We start from the raw sequence: 21571 nt of genomic DNA on the forward strand, positions 1-21571 counted from the left end.
GAGGGACAAATGTCTTAGGCAACATGTAACAGAGGGAACAAGAGGTTCAAAAATTTTGGATTTGGTTATAGCATCAGAAGAGTTGATAATAACTGAGTTGACGTCTCTCCCACCAGTTGGAGAGAGTGACCATATGGTGTTGACATGGAAAATGAATAGACATGCAGGAGTATCAAAGAGACGGGAACTTATGTGGAATTATAAGGCAGGTGATTATAATAGTCTTAGACGTCAACTTCGGGAAGTTTCATGGAGGGAGGAATTGGACGGCCGGGATATCACCAGTGCGTGGGAAATTGTGAAAGAATATTTGTTATCAGCAATGGTAAGTTGTATACCACGAGTGAAGAAGAGGGTGCAATTTGGAGTAAAGTGGATGACAAACAACATTAAACAGGAACTGCATGCGAAAAAGAGGCTATGGAAGAGATATAAGGAGACAGGTGAAGAGAGGATGGGTGAAGAATATAAGACACAGGCCAGAAGAGTGACTCGTGTGGTAAAGAAAGCGAAACTGGAATATGAGAGGAGATTGGCCCTAAGATCCAAAGAAAATCCTAGGGAATTTTTTAGCTATGTGGCCAGTAGGAGGAGAAATGACTGTGGAAGAATGATATTGTGGGATAAAAATGGGAATAGAGTGACTGATGCAGAGGACATAGTGGAATTGTTCACTTTATGGAATGAACACTTTATTGGAGTATTTCATCCTAGAGGAGTCAGTTTTAATGCTAGAGGGATAGGACTGGTACGAGGTCTGGAGGTACAGGAGGAGAGTGTGTTTCAGATACTGAGTACTCTGGATGTCAGTAAAGCTGTGGGACTGGATGGTATTTCGCCACGAGTTTTGAGAGAATGTGCTAGCGAATTGACAATACCTTTAACGTGGCTTTACAATGAAAGTCTGGGTTTGGCAAAGGTGCCCAGGGAATGGAAGGAAGGTAAGATAGTGCCATTGCATAAGGGTGGTAACAGACTGGAAGTGTCTAATTATAGGCCAGTCTGTGTGTCATCAGTAGTTGTTAAGATCTTGGAGAAAGTAGTGAGGGACCGTGTACAGCATTGGGCAGATGAGGGTAATGTTATCTGTGAGAATCAACATGGATTTGTGAAAGGACTCTCTTGTTTTAGCAATATGCTAGCCTTTTATAACAAAGTTACAAGAGCATTAGATGAGGGAAAGGCATATACTGCAATTTTCTTAGACTTGGCGAAGGCATTTGACAGGGTGCCACATGATAAGCTGATATTTAAGTTGCAGCACATGGGTCTGGATGTCAGATTGGTCAACTGGATTCAGGATTGGCTGTCTGATAGGTATCAGAGAGCTGTGTATGGTGGAGCAGTTTCCAGGAGGCAGAGGATTACAAGTGGGGTCCCACAGGGCTCAGTACTAGGACCTATATTGTTTAACCTTTATATCAATGACATAGCCAGTGGATTGCAGGGGGATATTCAGTTGTTTGCGGATGATGCGAAGCTGGGAAGGATTATTAGTAATAGTGCAGATGTGGTAGCCCTGCAAGAGGATTTAAATAAGCTAGATAGATGGGCAAATGAATGGGGGTGTCAGTTTAATGCAGCAAAATGTAAGGTCTTGAGGTTTGGGAAACATCGATGGGATGCTGCATACTCTATGGGAGGAGTTATACTGGAGGAAGTAGGGGAGACAAGAGATCTGGGGTTGATGATTGATAGAAACCTGAAGTTTAGGGGACATATTGCAAAGGTGGTGAAGGTAACACAGAGGATTGCTGCTATTATGAGAAGGACACTGACCTGCAGAGATAAGAGGGTTATCATTCCGTTGTATAAGTCTCTGATCAGACCACACTTGGACTATTGTTCTCAGATTTGGTCCCCAGGATTTGAAGGGGATAAATTAACTGTGGAAAGGATACAAAGACGGATGACAAAGATGGTTTCAGGACTGTACAATGATAGTTATGAGGATCGGCTGAGAGAATGTGGACTGCAGAGTTTGGCGGATAGAAGAAGGAGAGGTGATATGATTGAGACTTTTAAACTGTTGAGAGGTGGTTACAGGGTTGACACTGGGGAGTTCTTTCGCTTGGTTGAACAGCAGGAAGGAGTGATGACAAGAGGCCATCCCTGGAAGTTACAAAAGGAAAATGTGAGAAAGAGAGCGAGGAGTGGTTTCTTTGCATGGAGGGTGGTTGAACCATGGAATGCATTGCCTGGTGGAGTGGTGAGAGCGAGAACGGTCAATGAGTTCAAGGAGTGGTATGATAGACTTTGTGTTTCTTAGGGGAAGGGTCCTCCCCTCGATGAGCCTTGATAGACTTTGTGTTTCTTAGGAAGGACCTCCCACGATGAGTCTTTTGACTCCTTGGAGGCCTGAATAATAATAATAATAATAATAATAATAATAATATATATATTATGAATGAATGATCATTAACTCGGTTAACATACATATTTTTTAAAAGAATTGAATGACTAGAACCGAGATTTAAGTAAAAAAGGTTTTAATATTAAAACACTACTAGTTTTGGCTTGTAACAGCCTTCATCAGGTGACATTATAAAAGAAAGAAAATAACACTAAAACACTGAAGCTTAAATAAACTAAGAACATCATAGAGAGTCTCTATACATAATTAACATTAAAAAGTTGTGGTTGTATTTAAAGCTGTTCTTTCGTTTGTGGGATTGTTGGGAAAGTACGTGATGAAGGCTGTTACTAGTAGTGTTTTAATATTAAACTAGTAGTGTTTTAATATTAAAACCTTTTTACTTAAATCTTGGTTCTAGTCATTCAATTCTTTAAAAAAAAAATATATATATATATGTGTGTGTGCGTGCACGTGTAAATAAGTTTTTTTACCTTGGATAATGTATATTAGGGTTATCAAGTAATTTTATAAACTTGTTTATTTTACTCCTAATCCCAAGTAAGCAAACAATTAAGTTTGCGCCTGAACGTAGTTCAAGTCTAAAGGTGGTGCAACACTAGGGCAATTCATTGTAAAGGTGGGTAAAGCTCTGATCACTATTCTTAGTATTTTCCATAATGTAAAGCACATCTCACTAAGAGATGTATACTGCAATACATTATGGTTGGGATCACTACCCAGATCGGTTTCGCCTTTTTTGAGGTCTCCTCAGCGAGTAGCTAGACCCTATGAGTAGTGACCCCACCCATAATGTATTGCAGTATACATCTCTTAGTGAGATGTGCTTTACATTATGGAAAATACTAAGAATAGTGATCAGAGCTTTACCCACCTTTACAATGAATTGCCCTGGTTTTGCACCACCTTTAGACTTGAACTACGTTCAGGCACAAACTTAATTGTTTGCTTACTTGGGATTAGGAGTAAAATAAACAAGTTTATAAAATTACTTGGTAACCCTAATATATATATATATATATATATATATATATATATATAAAGAAAAGGAAAAGTTGGTTGCAAGAATTGAATACTAAAGATATAAAAATTTTGGTAAAAAACTGGAGAAAGATCAAAGCTAATAATTGGTAAGTACCTGCTGGATTTCTGTTTAGTAATTAGACTAGTCATTATTAATGCTACATTGCAACATAAAGATAAGCACAAATTCACAGAGGAGAGGATCATCAGATGGAGTCAAAAGACTCATCACAGGAAGTCCTACTGTCACACAAAGCTCATCAAACTATGCCTTAAACTCATTCACTATTTTAGTGCTCACCACACACTTAGGCAATCTGTTACAAAAACCACTCTCAATGCAAAAATGTATTTCTCATTCACCTGCTTATACAGTTTTCAGGAGGTGGAAGAAATAAGGAATACATGAATAATAATGGCAGAGAGAGAGAGAGAGAGAGAGAGAGAAGGGTAAAGCAACCTTTTGTTCTTTGCTAGTCTCCCCCAATCTATGAAAAATCTCTTCCACATTAATCTGATAATAATCCTTTACTAACTTATATGTCTCAATCATACCTTCCCTCCTGCTCCTATCCATCAGACTCAGTAAAACATAGTTCTTCCATCTTTCTTAACAACCAACATTACAAAGACCAGAAACCACCTCAGTGAACTGTCTCTCTAGATTCTTTACAATATATCTTTATCCTTCTGAAAATCAGGTGACCACATCTGAGTTTGATCAAGACCTTATATAAGAGAACCTCCGTACATATATATGATAACTTTTGCATCTTTGTCATAATCGGTTGTGCTATCCTCACAACTTTATCAATGTGATTCCTAAAATTTTAGGTCCTTATCCACCATTATCCCTGGCTCCCTTATTTCTTCTACCTCTTGTAAGATATCACCATCAATCATATACTCTACATCCCGTTTTGCTTCCCAAATTTTAAAACCTTACACTTTGCAAAACTGAACCATCATCTCCACCCATTTACATTTATCCACTCACCCAGTCTATTTAAGTTCTCTTATAAGCCACAGCATATGCTCTATTCCTCATAGTTCTTTCCAACTTTGCATCATCCATAAACAACTGCACATTCCCACATTCAAACCTTTCCAACTTCATATCATTAACATAGATGAGTTAAAAATAATGATACTGGGAAAGGTTTGAACGTGGGAATGTGTAGTTCTTTATGGTTGATGCAAAGTTTTCAACTTTGCATCCAGCAGGGATGGTATCTTTTGGATACCTAGAGCAGAGTTCAACTATAGTTGAATTCTGCCATAAGAATACATATATATCATTAACATACAAGTTAAACAGCAATAGTCCCAAAAGAGATCCCTGGGACACACCACTAGTGACTTTCCACCTCTGGAATATTGTGCTCCCCTATACATTACTCACTGATGCCTTACCAGACAGCCAATTTCCAATCAAATACATTATCCAATTTCACCTAGCCAAATTTAATTACTAACTTATTATTTGGCAATCTATTAATGGCCGTTGCAAAATCTAAATACACTACTCCATACGCATTTCACTCGTCTAATACAACTGCCACCATGTACAAAGTAAGCAGATTGCTAATATATGATCTTGATCTTCCTTTAGCAAACTCATGATGTCAATCATAGAGAATGCTGCTATTATCAACCCAATTCTGTAACATCTTGGCACCACAGGAGCATACCTAGGTTTTATGTTCTCTTAATAAAATGTCCTGTCACTGGTGCTCTTCTGACGTTGGCTATCCCCCCCCCCAACTCAGCAAGTGCATTAGTGCTATAGCATCTCTACATCATTTTTCAATCCCAATAACTCCACAGCCTATAATTCAAACCTTAGTCTTATCACCTCATTTATGAAGTGGAATAATTGCACTCCCAAACATGCAGTGATATATCAGTGAGTCAAACTGCTTTAATAACATTATACTCAATTTCCCAGATACTTCCTTCTTAGAGTGTGAATAAAGGCTATTTTGTGTGTGGACATGTTACTATGAAGCTCCTGTAAAACAATTTTTTTTCTGATTTTTTAAGTTTTCATAATTAATTAGTGTATTTTTTAGAATGTTATTATATCATTGTAGTTTTTAGTGATTTAATATATTTTGTGCAGTTAGTAATATAATTATAGATATACTGTTAATTTTAGATAGTCTTAAAATGGTGCCAAAAACATGTCACAACCAAGGCCATGTCAAAAGTACATAATATTCGCTGAATGGTTAGCATATCCACTCTCCAGTCAAGAGGCTGCAGGTTCAAATCCCACGTAGGCATGGATGTTTATGATTGTCCACTCTCTCAATATGGACTGGGTCACCATGGGAGTAGTAGACCCAAACCTACTGCAATGGGAGAGGCCTTCACCCTGCAGTGGGTAGAGATATAGGCTGTTAAAAAAAAAAAAAAAAAAAAATGTAGACGATGGAGATGAGAACATTGCTCCTGCTGGGAAAAAGTATTGCAGCACATTTGATAATATAAGGATAACTTAACATTGGAACTATACAAATTAAAACAAATTATAAGACACCAGAGAATAAGAATTAATCAAAAAACAATTTAAAAACAACTCAGAAAGGATAAGAAAATGAACAGAAGAGGAGGTAGGAATGTTCTGAAGTAAGATAACATTGAATAATAACAATAAGGTAAGTAAATTAAAATGTAATAAAAAAAAGAAGTAACATGGTACAGTGATTTGCTTGTGAAATATGCACTTACTGATGGAGCCACTGCTATGAGCTGTCCAGGAGCAAAAATTAAAGTGTGATAAATGTCATAAGGAAACAGAAAAGAAAAGTAAAATGGACGGTAATGCTTGTTGGAAATAATAATTTCAGTAGTGATAAATACAGTATGCAAGAAGATGTGAAAGGATTGCTGGAAGAAGAAAGGAAGAAAAGTGAGAGAGTGAAAACTGTTAGCTTATTACCAACAGTATTGAGTTTAGGAGGACTATGATAGCAAATGATATTCAATGCACAGGCTGAATAGAAGAAATGGGTGTGAGTTGAGTAAGTATAATGATAAAAAATACTTGTATATGAGGTATGGCGAGCACTTGAACAGATTTAGCATCAGGAGCCTGAGAGATCATTTACTTTACTAGGATGAGACATAAGATATGTCAAGGAAACTAGATCATCGTGGGAGGAACAGTGAGAATGCGTGTGTAAAATCAGCTATAAAAATGCAGTGATATTCATAACTTTTCTCAATATCAATGAGTTGCGAATCTGGTTAAGATGTAAGAAATGTATGCTTTGGATAAAAAAGAGAAAGTTGCCCAACCAGGCCAAGCAAACTCTACAGTTTGCTTAACCTGGTCAGACAATTTGTAGATGTAAGTATAGAAAAGGCCAGAAGGTAACTTATGTCTCCATACTACAAATGCCAGGAACATCAGGAACAAAGAGGTTGAATTTCTTGCCACAGTAAATATGTTATAGCCTAAGATTATTGGAATTAGAGAAAAGTGGCTCAATGAGTCAGATGCAGAAACTGGAATTGAGTGTAAAGGGTATAGTTTTTTTTTTTACGAAGGACAGAAAAGATAGGAGAGAAGGGAGGGGTGTGACTAATGATTTGAATCTGGTTAAGGCAGAATCTCATGAAAGCAATAATGTCTCATGTAGCGATGAGTTTGAGGCTCATAGGAAAAAACATACATAAGGTTGTTGCTAAAGAACAGTCCAGAGGCTAGAGATAATGAAATGCATCGTGAAATTACCCTGATAGGCACTTAATGAGCAATCATTATTGGTAATGATTGCTCATTATCTTACACTATCCAAACATTCACTGGATAGAAGAGAAATCTCACGATCAGAATGAAAGAGAATTTATTAAGCTGTTGCATGACAACTTTCTCAAGCAGTATGTCAAAGAAGGAACCTGAGGTCAAATAGTATTAGATTTGATCATAGCATTAGAAGGGATCTCAAAGAGTGTGACTGTTTTGAAACGAGTACTGGAGATAGCTAACTATATGGATGTTTCAATTATGACAAGTTACATATTGAAATACAAAGCTAGAAATTATGACAGACTCAGGAGAATGATTCCTTTGATCTAACGGGTTGTTCACAACACATTAGATAGACATGATTTGTCTATTTGCTCAAGTAACACCATAACTTTGTTTGTTATTAATAACAATAATAATGATAATTTTAATAACAGCTTTTTAATATAGGGTATACTTACCAATACAGTCAGCAAGTAGTTCAAATCGATCTGAGCCAAAAAACATTTCAGGATTTGCACCAACATGAGCTATAATAGTAGGAGCTCCAAATGCCTATATTAGAGCAAAATGCAATATTAAGTATCAAGATGTCTTTCATCATCATTTATATTTACTTTGTAAGTAAAATAGTCTAGAGAAAGAAATAACTGGAGTTGCCTCTGAAAAATGACTCAGACAGCTTAATGGATATGAGCAGGATAACAAAAGTGTAAAAAATGAAAACAAATAAGAATATCTGGAATGTTGTTACTTGGAATATCAGGAGTATCCACCACAAATATCAAGATCTAGACAAATACCTAATAGAAAAAAATATTAAATTAGCAGTAATAACAAAAAAAAAGAAAAAACAAAAAAGTTCAGATGAAACAGATAATTACATGCATATCTAGAGTGGAGTCAAAAAGGAAGAAAGAGCAGAAGTAGGTGTAATGATTTTTATTCACAAATCAATTAAAAAAATATCACACATTACAAGTACTGGAACGAGAGAATTCTGGAATGAAAATTACAAATAAGCCATGGCTTCCTGACTATTATTGGTGTCTATGCCCCAGAGGAAGGAAGAGAGGAAGATAACAATGCATTTTATTCAGTTTTACAAGAAATAAAAGATAAAACAAACAAAAATGATTATCTATTAATAACATGAGAATTTAAATGCCAGAGTAGGAAACCGTCCACTAAGTACAAATATAGGAACAAATGGTGAAACAACATGCAATAAAAATGGATACAGATTAGGGATTTTTCTACATATAATAACTTATAATAAATTTAGTTTAATCCTTTATCCAAGTGTGAGCAAACAAAGTTTGCGCCTGAAAGTATCTTCAGGACTGGGGTAAGGTGGTACAACACCAGGGCAACTCGTTGCAAAGGTGGACTTCAGGACTGGGGTACCACCTTACCCCAGTCCTGAAGATACTTTTAGGTGCAAACTTTGTTTGCTCACACTTGGATAAAGGATTAAACTAAATTTATTATACTCTAACCAAGCGAAAAATAAACTTTCAACATCTTTCTCTAAATCCAGAGTAATGTATTAAAAAAAGGGTGGCACACCATTTGGCAACTCCTATAGGTAGAGATGACCTGCTAATGCTTCTGCCTGGTATCTCCACTTGGGCCTGGCTCCCACTGAAGAGACCTCAATAAAGGTCGAAACTAGTCTGGGTAGTGGCCCTTCCCTTAATGCATAACATTAGACATATCTGCAAGGAGATGTGTTTTGCATTATAGGAGATACCGAGACAGGAGTGTTGGTAGCTTGCTTCACCTTTGCAACGAGTTGCCCTGGTGTTGTACCACCTTACCCCAGTCCTGAAGATACTTTCAGGCACAAACTTTGTTTGCTCACACTTGGATAAAGGATTAAACTAAATTTATTATACTCTAACCAAGTGAAAAATAAACTTTAAATATAATAACTTAAAAATTAGTAGCACTTTTTTCAAGCATAAAGAATGCCATAAATTCACTTGGGAAACAAGAAATCTAAAAAGTATAATACACTATATAATAGCTAACAGGAAAACAGCTAATATGATACTAGATATCTCTGGGTATTTAGAAGTGCAGAAATAAAATCTGATCATTATCTCTTACAAGGAAAATAAAGAATACCTCCAAGATGGTTTAAAATTAACCAAATCAGTGCTAAGAGAAATCTCCAGGAATCTTTTAGAGTTCAACTCATGGATGGTAAAAGTATCAACTATCTTTATTTGCAAAGAATAAATGAAAAACTAGAACAAATAAAAGAAAATTATGATATAGAGATAGAATGGAATAATGTAAAAAATATATTAATAAATGCAGCAACAAAATGCCTCTGAGCAAAAAGTAAATGGAGGAGGAGAAAGATGTTGGAAGTTTTTTTCACTTGGTTAGACTATAAATTATATATTAAATGGCCTTTCTTGGAAGTAGTTTTATTATTCGGTTAGTTATGCCATCTGGGCCTGGAGCCTTTTTACTGTTTAGGTGAGTTAAGATATTTATTATTTCTGCTGGAGTAGTGGAAGTAATATGTTCTTTATTATCAATATGCTGTCATAAAGTTGTCCTAACATGACAGTGAATCTTGTATACAAGGTTAATATTTAGATTTGCATAAGATGGATTGCACTGTGATTCAAGGTTATCTATTAGTGCTTCAGCTTTCTCTTAATCTATATGAACAATCCCTTTCTTGGTTTGTATAGAGGGTATGAGTTGCTTTTTGGTGTGGATGGCTCTTAAGAATTTCCAGACAGAGTGATCTTCAGCAATTGATGTTAGCCAATTTGGTTTCCCATTGATGGTTTCTGTGTTTTTGAAGAGCTTCACGAACTTGTCTGTTTAGGTTGTTCAGTACTGTTTTGTCTTGTGAGGCTCTTGTATTATGGAATCTCTTTCTGGCTCTCTTTTTGCTCTAATTAGGTCCATGATTTCCTCTGGGATATGGTTGGTTGGGTGGAAGACAGTGGTTTGCCTAACTGATTCTATTGCTTTCTGAATTTGCATGGTTAAGTTATTTACTGCTGAATCTATCTCTTCCTTTTTACTGATGTTGGACACCAGACCAAAGAACCTTTGCTAACTTGTATGAATGTCTGCGGGGGAGAGAATTGATCTGATGAACGTAGATTAAGCACCATGGGACTGTGGTCAGAAGATAATTCATTAACTGTTTCCGATTTGTATTGGTATCTTATATTTTTAAAAAATAACGATGTCTAACACATCCAAGCTGCCTGATGGGCTGAAGTGGGTGGGCTCGGTAGGTTCAGCCACAACAGCAGAGTTGAGCATTGCGTAGTTGAATAGCATGTAGCCTTTAGTGTTAATTGAAGAGCTGTACCAAGCTGTGTGTTTGGAATTGAGGTCACCTGCTATTATTATGGAGTCATTTGATCCGAGTATGGAGTCCAGATCTATTGTCAGCAGAGGAATGCTCGGAGGATTATAAGAAGCATAGATCTTGAGACTGCCAGCATTGCTAGTATGCACCTCCACGGCGGTCACCTCCAGGTTTACAGTTTGGGGGTTGGGTATTGTATTATGATTTAAGTAACTCTTGATATATATGGCTGTGCCTCCACCTCTTGTGCCAAGTCTATCATTTCTGTACATAGTGTAGCCATGGATTCTAGGGTTATTAGCTGGCCTTAGGTGTGTTCCAATCAAGATGATATCAGTACTGAGATGAGTTGCAAATTCTTGAAGTTCCAGGACCTTGTTTATCAATCTATTTGCATTCCATGCTACTATCATGAGTGACTTTGGTTAGTTTGAATTTTTTACTCATGACAGATGGCTGTTATAATGGTTTGAGTGTCTTGCAGGAATCTCTTTCTGGAAGATGGTAAAGGGCTTGGTTTGCTGAATTCCTGCAGCATGGTGGCAAGCGAAGCAGTTAAAACTGATGTTAGGTTGGAGCTTGCTTGCTTGCTCGAGAGATGTAGGAATCTTACTTCATGCAGCCTTGGCACGTGTTTTGGTCGTGGTTGTGGATCATGTTCCTTCCTGTGTGGTTGAAGGTGAGGTGTCTCGGAGTGGAGCGACCTGCTTGGTTGCTTATGGCATCATTGTGAGGAGGAGCAAAATTGACTCTTGCTGACCCTTGATTTTTTGGATGGAAAAGGCATCCCTTATAGTTGGCGAGGTGAGTTCCTCTGCAGTTAGTGCAGCAGGCAGGAGTAGATCGTGGCTTGATGCAGGTGGCGGTCTGATGTTCCTCGCCACACTTCAAGCACCTGTAGGCTGCCTTACATAATTTTTGGGCGTGCCCGAACCTTTGCCACCTATGACACTGTCCTGCTGATGCTTTCTTTCTGAGCGGCTCAGTTGATATTTTGAGTCCACATACAACTGTTAGTTCATAGATTTGCTTTTGCATATTGCTGATTTCTATCAGCACCAATAACACATCCAATCACATCAAAATGATGTGATTGGATGTGTTATTTTAGGCTGTGACAAATAATATTTGTCACACCTTATTATTAGATTACTCTGGATTAGAGAAAGATGTTGGAAGTTTTTTTCCACTTGGTAATACTATAAATTAAAGATACCAAGAAATTATATACGAGTTTCCCCAGTCCTGAAAATACTTCAAGTGAAACTTTGTTTGTTTACACTTGGATAAAGGACTGAACTAAGTATATTATTTCTTGGTATCTTTAATTTATAACATAACCAAGTGAAAAAAAACTTCCAACAACTTTTCTCTAATCCAGAGTAATTTAATAATAAGGTGCGACACATTTTGGCAACTGGCATATGGACTTCTGCATTGCTTGCTTCAACCTTGGTATCACCTCTGGGTCTGGCTTCCACCGAAAAGACCTCAATAAAGGTTGAAACCGGTCTGGGTAGTGACCCTTCCCATAATGCATAGCATTATACATGTCCTCAAGGAGATGTGCTTTGCATTATGGGATACTAAGTTATGAGAACTCAGTCCACCTTTGCCACGAGTTGCCCCAGTCCCGAAGATACTTCAGGCGCAAACTTTGTTTGCTCATACTTGGATAAAGGATTAAACTAAATATATAATGAAGAGGAGAAAGGGAAAAAGAAACTGGGATGAAAACATTGAAGCAATAATCAAAGATAAGAAAGAAGTATATCAATAGATAAACACAAAATCACTAGAAGCAAAAATTAATTATAAATACAAAAGAGCACTAGCAAAAAAAAAAAGCATGTCAAAAAAAAGAATACAGAAACTTTATAGCAAAACAAAATTGGAAAGAGATCTTACAAGTGAAGAGACCAAATACATACAAAATTCTAAGGAATATACACCAATTTTACTACAATGGAAGATACACTGACAAACGACCTTGCAGTCCTAGATGAATACTTCAGCAAATGGAGATTACGCCCGAATCCTAGCAAAACAAAAGTTTCATGCTTCCACCTGGTTATGAACAATAACCAGGCTAACAAAGAACTCATGCTCTACTTCAACCACAAACTGCTACACTACAACAGATTCCCAAAATATCTGGGCGTTACTCTAGATAGTGTTCTATCTTTTAAACCACATCTCATTAACACAGCATCCAAGCTAAAAATAAGAAACAATATACTGCAAAAACTGTGGAACAACTTGGGGTGCCTCAGCAACAACACTTTGCTGCACTGCTCTTGGCCTTGTTTACTCTACAGCTGAATACTGCTCACCCGTATGGCTGAACAGTGCCCATGTGTATTTGGTTGATGCCCAGCTTAACACCACTATGCGCCTTATTTCTGGAACTGTAAAATCAACCCCAACCTACTGGCTCCCAGTGCTAAGCAACATCCCGCCTCCACACATCCACAGATCCAACTTTCTTCTACATGAATACAGCAAAATCATGGAAATCCAAAATCTTCCAATCCATGAAGACATCTCACCCCTAGAAATAAACAGGCTAAAGTCAAGGCACCCTCCAATCTTAACAGCAAAAGATCTTGCAGAAACAAGCTTCAACATAAAGGAGAAGTGGAAAGAGTCCTGGTGTAACACTTCAACAGGGATCTTCCATGAATTAGTGGACCCAACACAGATACCTTCGGGTTTTGACCTACCCCGGAAAACTTGGTCTGCCCTTAACCGAATCCACACCAACCATGGCAGATGTGCAGACCACCTTTACAAATGGGGCATGATTGCCTCACCCAGGTGCAACTGTGGATCACCCCACCAGACAATTAATCATATTATAGCAGAATGTGTCCTACGTGCATACAGTGGAAACCTGTCAGACTTCATCCATGCTACACCAAGTGCAGTCAACTGGATAATCAACCTAGACATTCAGTTGTAGCCTATTCTTGAGTGTCTCTTTTATGACTGTATTATGTCTTCTTATTGTACACATGTCTATTACTATGTCCATATATATTAAGGATTAATGTAATGTAACTTTTCATGTGTCAGCCATCTAAGGAATATAAATAAGGAGATAAATAAAAAGTGAAACTTGAAATAATCAAAGAGAAAACCCGGCCAGACTTCTTCCAAACTTATAGAAAAATAGTAATGAATCTAAAACTAAGATAATGCTTACTACTAACTATACAGCAGAAGAATTAACGTTACAAGAAATCCAACAAACAATACAGCAAAGCAACTATCCCCTGGAGAAGATGGAATAAATATAGAATTTAAAATATGCAGGCATCCTATTCAATTAAACGATTTTTTAAATTCTTTAACAATATCTAGCAGCAAGGAAAAACCTCGGAAAGCTAGAATAAGGCAATTATCATCCCAATATATAAAAAAGGCAATAAATGCAATGTAAACCACAGAGGAATAAATCTTCTAAATACTGGTTATAACTTATATGTATGAATATTAACTTGAAAACTCAAATCATGTGTAGAAGATAAACTTCGCGAAGAATTAAAAAAACTTTCAAAAAGGAAGATCATGCATTAACCTAACTTTTACATTAAAATTTTTAATGGAAAAATATTAGAAATATAACACAGAAACACATATAGCATTTGTAGACTACCAGAAAGTCTTTGACAGAGTCTTAAGGAACAAACTGTGGACATACTCAAGAATCTAAACATTCCAAATCAGCTGTGTTACGTCTTGACTTCATCCCTTTTATTTATATTTATATTGGTAGTTTCTATTATCTATCACTTTAGGACATCAGCTATTCCGTTGCCAACAAATTTATAATTGTTTAAAACGACTGAGCCAGCCGGCAACTGAATTCTGATACGCAATTAAACAACTCAAAATATTAAAGGGATCACGTGATTTGCAGTCGTGGTCCCCCCCTTTTTCTTATGGCAATGGATTCCCCCTTTACTTATGCAGGTCCGAAAGTTTAATTAGTGGTAATTCAAATCTCAGAAAATGACAGACTCTGAGAACTTTGGGTTAAAGAAATACATTTATTTTAAACACTTACACATATACACTTTAAATAGTAATTTCAATACTAAAGTATTGAATACCCCTTATGTTAAGATATTCAAAATATCTACTCCTAAATTTATTCTAACAGTCCCACACTTTCTTTTGTGTTACTATGTTCAGACTCGGTTAATTCACACAGAGTTACTCAGTTCCCACATATAAAAACAACATATGCACATAGTTATATACAATCCTTGTGTAGAGCATATCAGATGTATTCCGTCTTGCATTTTAACATGGGATAATATTCTTATTTATGCTCAGGTTTTATCCTCTCCCCAACTTAGTTAATATTCAAGCTAATTTCTAACATAATATCATAAATGTTTCTTCCAAATAAACAGTTTGAAGGTTTGGTTCCTTTCTCAGCATAAGCTTAGAGTGGCACTAGCTTATAAGACATAGACAGATTAGTCCAAAACAGTCCTTGCATTATATGAAAGTTAAATGTGTGGAGCTCTCTAATTCCTTGGTTCCTATTCCTTCTTTGGTTACTATTCAAAATGAGTATGAAAACTTATACATTACCATTCTTGTCTTTTCACGGAGTTGCTGAGATTTCCTTGATTACACTTCCGCGTTTTCTCACCACGTATTCTCATGGCATCTGCGACTTACTTCTATCATTTTCGAGAGCTTCTGTTTTCGATGACTACACGTTGGCATAACTAAACAACGGCTCTTTACTGGAATTCCGACCTCGTTCCTTCAGTGACTATACTCGACACAGCACGTACAGCAACCAGGAGATTGTTGCTGGGTGCCGGCGGTAAGCTTCCGCAGCTATCCAGGACTTGGATCAAGAACGCAGGAACAGAAAACAAGAGGGCAATTGAATCTCATGCCAGACCTTATATTGTAAAATGTGAGCGCCCTCTCTCGATGGCTACGTCATGCTCATAGCGGCGGCTGAGTGGTCACCACAACTCTGAACTGTTTTGACATGGCTCTAATACGTATATCATCTTATATACATCTAATAATAACATTTCAATACTGATACATAATTTTCCCTTGTTAATTTTTGCACAGACATTATCAACTTTAATTATAGACTTCTCAAAATCACTTAATATCTACAACTAAAGATGGTTAGACATACTTCTGAGTGAGCATATGTACACTATCTTTTTAGCTCTTCTTCTGGAGGCATAAGTATGTCCTTATCCTTAGATCTAATTGTTACCATATGTTGGGTCGGAAGAATTAAAGTATAACAAGTTCCTATTATTATTATTATTCAGGCTTCCATGGAGTCAAAAGACTCATCATGGGAGGTCCTTCCTTAGAAACACAAAGTCTATCATACCACTCCTTAAACTCAGTGACCGTTCTCGCTCTCACCACTCCATCAGGCAATGCATTCCATGGTTGAACCACCCTCCATGCAAAGAAACCACTCCTCACCCTCTTGCTCACAGTTTCCTTTTGTAACTTCCAGGGATGGCCTCTTGTCATCACTCCTTCCCGCTGTTCAACCAAGCGAAAGAACTCCCCAGTGTCAACCCTGTAACCACCTCTGAACAGTTTAAAAGTCTCAATCATATCACCTCTCCTTCTTCCATCCACCAAACTGCAGAGTTTGGTGGATAGATTAATATCAATGTAACGTCTAAATCCAAATATTAACCACAGGATGCATACCGCATTGGTTTCCAATAATATATTAGTCTGTATACCTGCAATTATAGTTAGGGCATTGAAGAGGTTAGGTAGGAATAAAATTGGGTTGATGGACACAGGACTCTATGATGCAGGCATGGGTTTGTGAAGCAGTTCTTGTTTTATTGCTTCTTGAGTTGAATTCAAAATGATTAATTTCACTGTCATTGAATACAGTAACAATTTTTCATGAGATAAACTTTTTAAACACATATTTCCAAGAGACTCTTTCTCATATCTGGAGACAGTTTTATAACAGCTTTATGTCCCACTATTTCCTTATGACAGAAAATTTTCTTTCTGAAAGACGGCAGTTGTTGTTGCTGTTTTTCAGGAAAAAGGCAGCTTTCTGAAAAGGTAGTTTCAGAAAAAACAATGAAGTTACCTATTTTGGAAAAATAGGTAACTTCATTGTTTGCCCATTCCTTAGAAATCCTCATGCCTATATTTTCCACTCCAAGCATTCCAGTTCTTGGATGTGCAATATATGGCACATCCAAATCTCTTATTTTGATAATTTAGTCATTTACGTCCAACTCTACTTGCTGTTAGATGCAGATACAGTCTCTATAGTTAGCACTTTGCTCATTTCTCACTTGCTTTTAATTTCTTAACTGTGGAATGTGAAAATAAACCAATAACTCTTTTCATTTTTTTTTTATTTTATCGTTTCAAGACAATATTTGTATTACTTCTTAGATGAAGTGAACATCAGTAAAAGTCAGATAAAATGTAGCAAAATAAATGATTTATTTAACATGTTTACCATGTGCAACGACATATCATCGCACACTGCACTTGACCTTGAGGCTGGAAGTGAGAATTTGTTTTGTGCTTCCTGTTTGCATATCCATTATATACACTGGTGCTTAGTACCAGAATAAAAATGACCTATGCAATGAAAAACATGTCCCCTGCAGACATCATATAGCATAGATGCAAGCAAAACAAAGTAAAGCTCTTATTCAGTATACTACAATAGAGCTTTACTTAGATGAATTAGAGTATTTAGTATAATCTGAGAACTGATATGCAAATGACCTTGTGTAGTAAACAACATCTCCCTCATACTCCACTGCAAGCCAAACAAAGTAAAAGTTTATTGTAGTACTAAATACAGTACAATGTGCCAATAACTTATTTCAAAACAATATACAAAAGAAATTTATTCTTTCATATGAACTTTACCAGGGGTTATATAAGGGTCAAAGTAAATAACTGGGTGGAGAACTCCATACCACCATTCAGGAATGCGGAAAACCAACTGGAGCTTCTGATCTACTAGGTACAAAACGAACGAGGATGGGCTGGCAATTTGGGACTTAGCTGACAAAATTGTACTCTCCACAAATGCATATGATGTTAAAATATGAGATTTCATGGCAGCTGGGACATTGCCTAGTTAGACCCCCCCCGTGGATGGCTGTTTTCGTCATGGAACCAGTACAAATAAAAACTCAGCTACTAGAACAAGCTCCAACTCAACATTTAGAAGAAGAAGAATAAACCCAATGTCAGAAGAATTGAAGATAAGAACCATCTATACAAGGAGTATTAATGGAAAGGAAATTGAACTTGCAGAAGAACTGGAAAAGTACCACATGGATATAATTATCTTTACTGAGACAAACAAGACAAAAACGGGCGAGATCTTACTAAATAATAAGTATAAGATGTTATATTCAGGCAATAATGATCAAGGAAAGGAAGGAATAGTGATTACATTCAACACCAAACATGAAGGTAAACTTCTTGATTGGAAGGCAGTTTAAAGTAGAGTGATGTTGCACACTTCAAAATGGGGAAATTGACAATGAAACTTATTTGTGCCTATGGTCCGTCAGGGAAGCAGTACAAACAGTGAAAACTCAGCTACTAGAACAAGCTCCAACTCAACATTTAGAAGAAGAAGAATAAACCCAATGTCAGAAGAACTGAAGATATGAACCATCTGACAAGGAGTATTAATGGAAAGGAAATTGAACTTGCAAGAATTGGAAAAGAAGGTTTTTCTAAGGAAGAAGTGAAATATTTTTTAAGTCATTAGAACGGAAGCTGACAAATTGAAATGGAAAAGTGGTCCTCATTGGAGTTTTAAACAGCAGAGAAGGAAATGAATTCCACCAGGCATATAAGAACATTTGGGGAAAACTTGGAGAAAAGAGCAAAGCTAATAATTATTGTAATTATTTGCTGAATTTCTGCTCAGGCACCATGTTCCAACATAAAGTTGTGCACAAGTTCACATGGTAAATCTAAAAAAAAAAAAATTGGAGAGAAGAAGAAATAAGAGAAGCCTCATTGACTGGGTCATTGCTGACAGTGATATCTTTATGCTGGTTCAAACAAAATACAAGAGTGTACAGCGGATATGAAATTGGTAGTGACCACTACTTAGTGCTATGCAGGATAAAAATGGATATTACATTGAAAAGAATAGTATGTAAGAAAAGTTTTAAAAAAAATTGAAGTTGAGCAGCTTTTAGAGGTAAACTGTAGACTCAACTACAAAAACATTATTGAAGAAAATTTGAAGCAGTTTGGAAACAAGTGACAAACATGGGAGTCTTAGTGGCAAACTCTGAAGAAGACATTGATCAATTCAGCTGGTGAAATTTTCTGTAAGGATTGTAGTGAAGTTGTCTGTAAGGATAGAAAAATAAGAACTTCATGGTGTACAAAAGAAGTTGTTCTGGAAAAGAAGAAAGGATACTAAAAAGTTCCTAGCAAATAAGTTGGAAGATGCCCTAAAGGAATACAGAGAAAAATGTAAGAAAGCTAAGCTGTGTGTAAAAGTAGTTAAACAAAAGTCATGGAAAGACTTTGGTAAAAATATAGAAAATAAATATCAGGAAAGTGGCAGAATGTTCTGAAGGTATTGAAAAATCTTCGTAGAAGAAAGAGTACTGTAAAAGGAATCAAAGATGACAAAGGTAAAATGAAAACTGATTATAAGGAGAACCTGGATGTCTGGAGTAATTACTTTTAAAGACTGCTAAATGAAACAAACAGTGACAGAACCATACTAGAAGATTTTCAAGAGGAATGCAAAGAGGAATACATATTAATATTTGAGGCAGAAAAAAGCCACCAAATCTTGAAATGCAGAAAAGCAGCTGGAGTAGATATTTGACCAGAAATGCTTAAGTATGGAGGAATGAAAGATTTGCAGTGGTTATACTGCATAATTCAGAGGGCCTAATTCCCAATGATTGGAGTAGAGTTCTCATAGTATTCATCTATAAAAAGGGAATAAAACTGAATGTAAGAATTACAGAGGAATTCTTACATTCAGGAATTCTTGAAAAGAGGTCAAGAAAGATTGTGGAAAATAAACTTTGAGAAGAGCAAGCTGGGTTCAGGCCAAATAGAGGTCAAGATCAGATTTTCACTTTAAGACAAATAGTTGAGAAAATGTGGGAATATGATAAGGATTTGTAAGTTTTGTAGATCTGGAAAGGCACATGACAAAGTGCCCATAGAAAAGCTTTTCAAAACACTGTAGGGTAAATGGAACATTATTATTACTAAAATACAGAGCCAAAAGGCTTCAGTTCGGCAATTTTAAACCTACTTGGAAAAAAATGGAGTAAAACCAGGTTTAAAATTGCTTGGTATCTTTAACATAATTTTACATTCTTTCCACTTACTTGGAACCCGTGTTGTAAGACTCTTATTAAACAGGTATGCCAATGCTACTTCCAATTCCCTGAAACATTCCCTTAAGACATGAAGTGATATATCATCAAATCCTATCACCTTATTGACATCAAGGTTATTTATTTCCTCAAATACCTCCTCTGCTCACTCACAATTAAGCCATCCTCTCCTATGTCCTTTACATTTAAGTTTCTCAAGATTTCACCATGAAGTAGGATGAAAGACCCTTATAAATTGATCATTGAATACTTTAATGTCTTCTCAGCAGTTACCATTCTACTATTAACATCATTTTACCTTAATCCTTCTTCCTTCTACTTGCCACATATCTATAAAAATCTATAGGTTTTTTTCTTTGTCTAATTTGCTAATTTCTGATGATAGTGCACTTTTGTTGTGCTAACTAACTGATTCACCCTCCTAGCTTGTTCTTTATATTCTTCATGTAATTATTATTTCCATTATTCATCTTGTACTGCCTCCAAAGTGCATTCCTCCTCCAGATTTCATGCTAAAGTCCCCCATTCATCCATTTTACACTTACCTTATTCAGCCTTTTGACCTTCAGAAAACATTCACATATTGATGCTGTTATGTATTTCTTTGTCAGTTCCCAAGCAGCATTTATTTCCTTACCACTCAATTCCTCATTCCATGCTATAGCTGCAAGCTGTCTCCTAAGCTTGTCATAATCACCAGCCTTATAATTCCACATATATCCTTAAATTAAGGGGATATTAAATCCCACATAGTTTTAAAACCGAATAAGAAACTCAAAGATTGGAATCAGAGAGTTTCTTGCCGAATATAGTAAACTATAAAGTATCGGCGACACTAGCGTTAGCCAATGCAAGTGATCCTAGTACGTAGTACAATACCGGGGCAACTCGTTGTAAAGGTGGAGGAAGTTCAGATCGCTATTCTTAGGTATTTTCCATAATGTAAAAACACATTTCCTAGGAAATGTATGCTGTTATTACATTATGGAGGGAGGTCACTACCCAGACCGGTTTCAGCCTTTTTTGAGGCTTCATCAGTGAGTAGCTAGACCTAATACCAAAGTGTATAGCGAAAAGAACTTATGTACTCTGCGAACGAGTTTTCCAAACAGGTGCAACCATTAAGTTACTTAATGGTTTTCATAGTTTCATTGCCGAAATGAAGCTTATTAGCTCTTTATACTTAAGTAACTTAATGGTTGCACCTGTTTGGAAAACTCGTTCGCAGAGTACATAAGTTCTTTTCGCTACACACTTTGGTATTAGGTCTAGCTACTCACTGATGAAGCCTCAAAAAAGGCTGAAACCGGTCTGGGTAGTGACCTCCCTCCATAATGTAATAACAGCATACATTTCCTAGGAAATGTGTTTTTATATTATGGAAAATACCTAAGAATAGCGATCTGAACTTCCTCCACCTTTGCAACGAGTTGCCCCGGTATTGTACTACGCACTAGGATCACTTGCATTGGCTAACGCTAGTGTCGCCGATACTTTATAGTTTACTATATTCGGCAAGAAACTCTCTGATTCCAATCTCTGAGTTTCTTATTCGGTTTTAAAACTATGTGGGATTTAATATCCCCTTAATTTAAGTAATGTTTTCATTGCCGAAATGAAGCTTATTAGCTCTTTATACTTAAGTCCACATATCCTTTTCTCACAGAAGT

At 36.6% G+C, this 21571-nt stretch overlaps 1 protein-coding gene across 1 annotated transcript in view; it reads right to left on the reverse strand.

The window, feature by feature from the left end:
• The window catches only part of LOC150096504 (glutathione S-transferase kappa 1-like), a 111301-nt gene that overhangs the window by 14429 nt on the left and 75301 nt on the right, over positions 1 to 21571 (reverse strand). Inside the window, exon 7 of the mRNA XM_090408455.1 lies at positions 7616 to 7709. Coding sequence (XP_090264581.1) covers positions 7616 to 7709 — 94 coding nt within the window. The remainder of the gene's footprint in view (positions 1 to 7615; positions 7710 to 21571) is intronic.

Source organism: Typopeltis vanoorti, chromosome 18 (genome assembly GCF_054136105.1).
Source record: "Typopeltis vanoorti isolate ZY-2024b chromosome 18, IOZ_Tvanoo_1.0, whole genome shotgun sequence".
Lineage (NCBI taxonomy): Eukaryota > Metazoa > Arthropoda > Arachnida > Uropygi > Thelyphonidae > Typopeltis > Typopeltis vanoorti.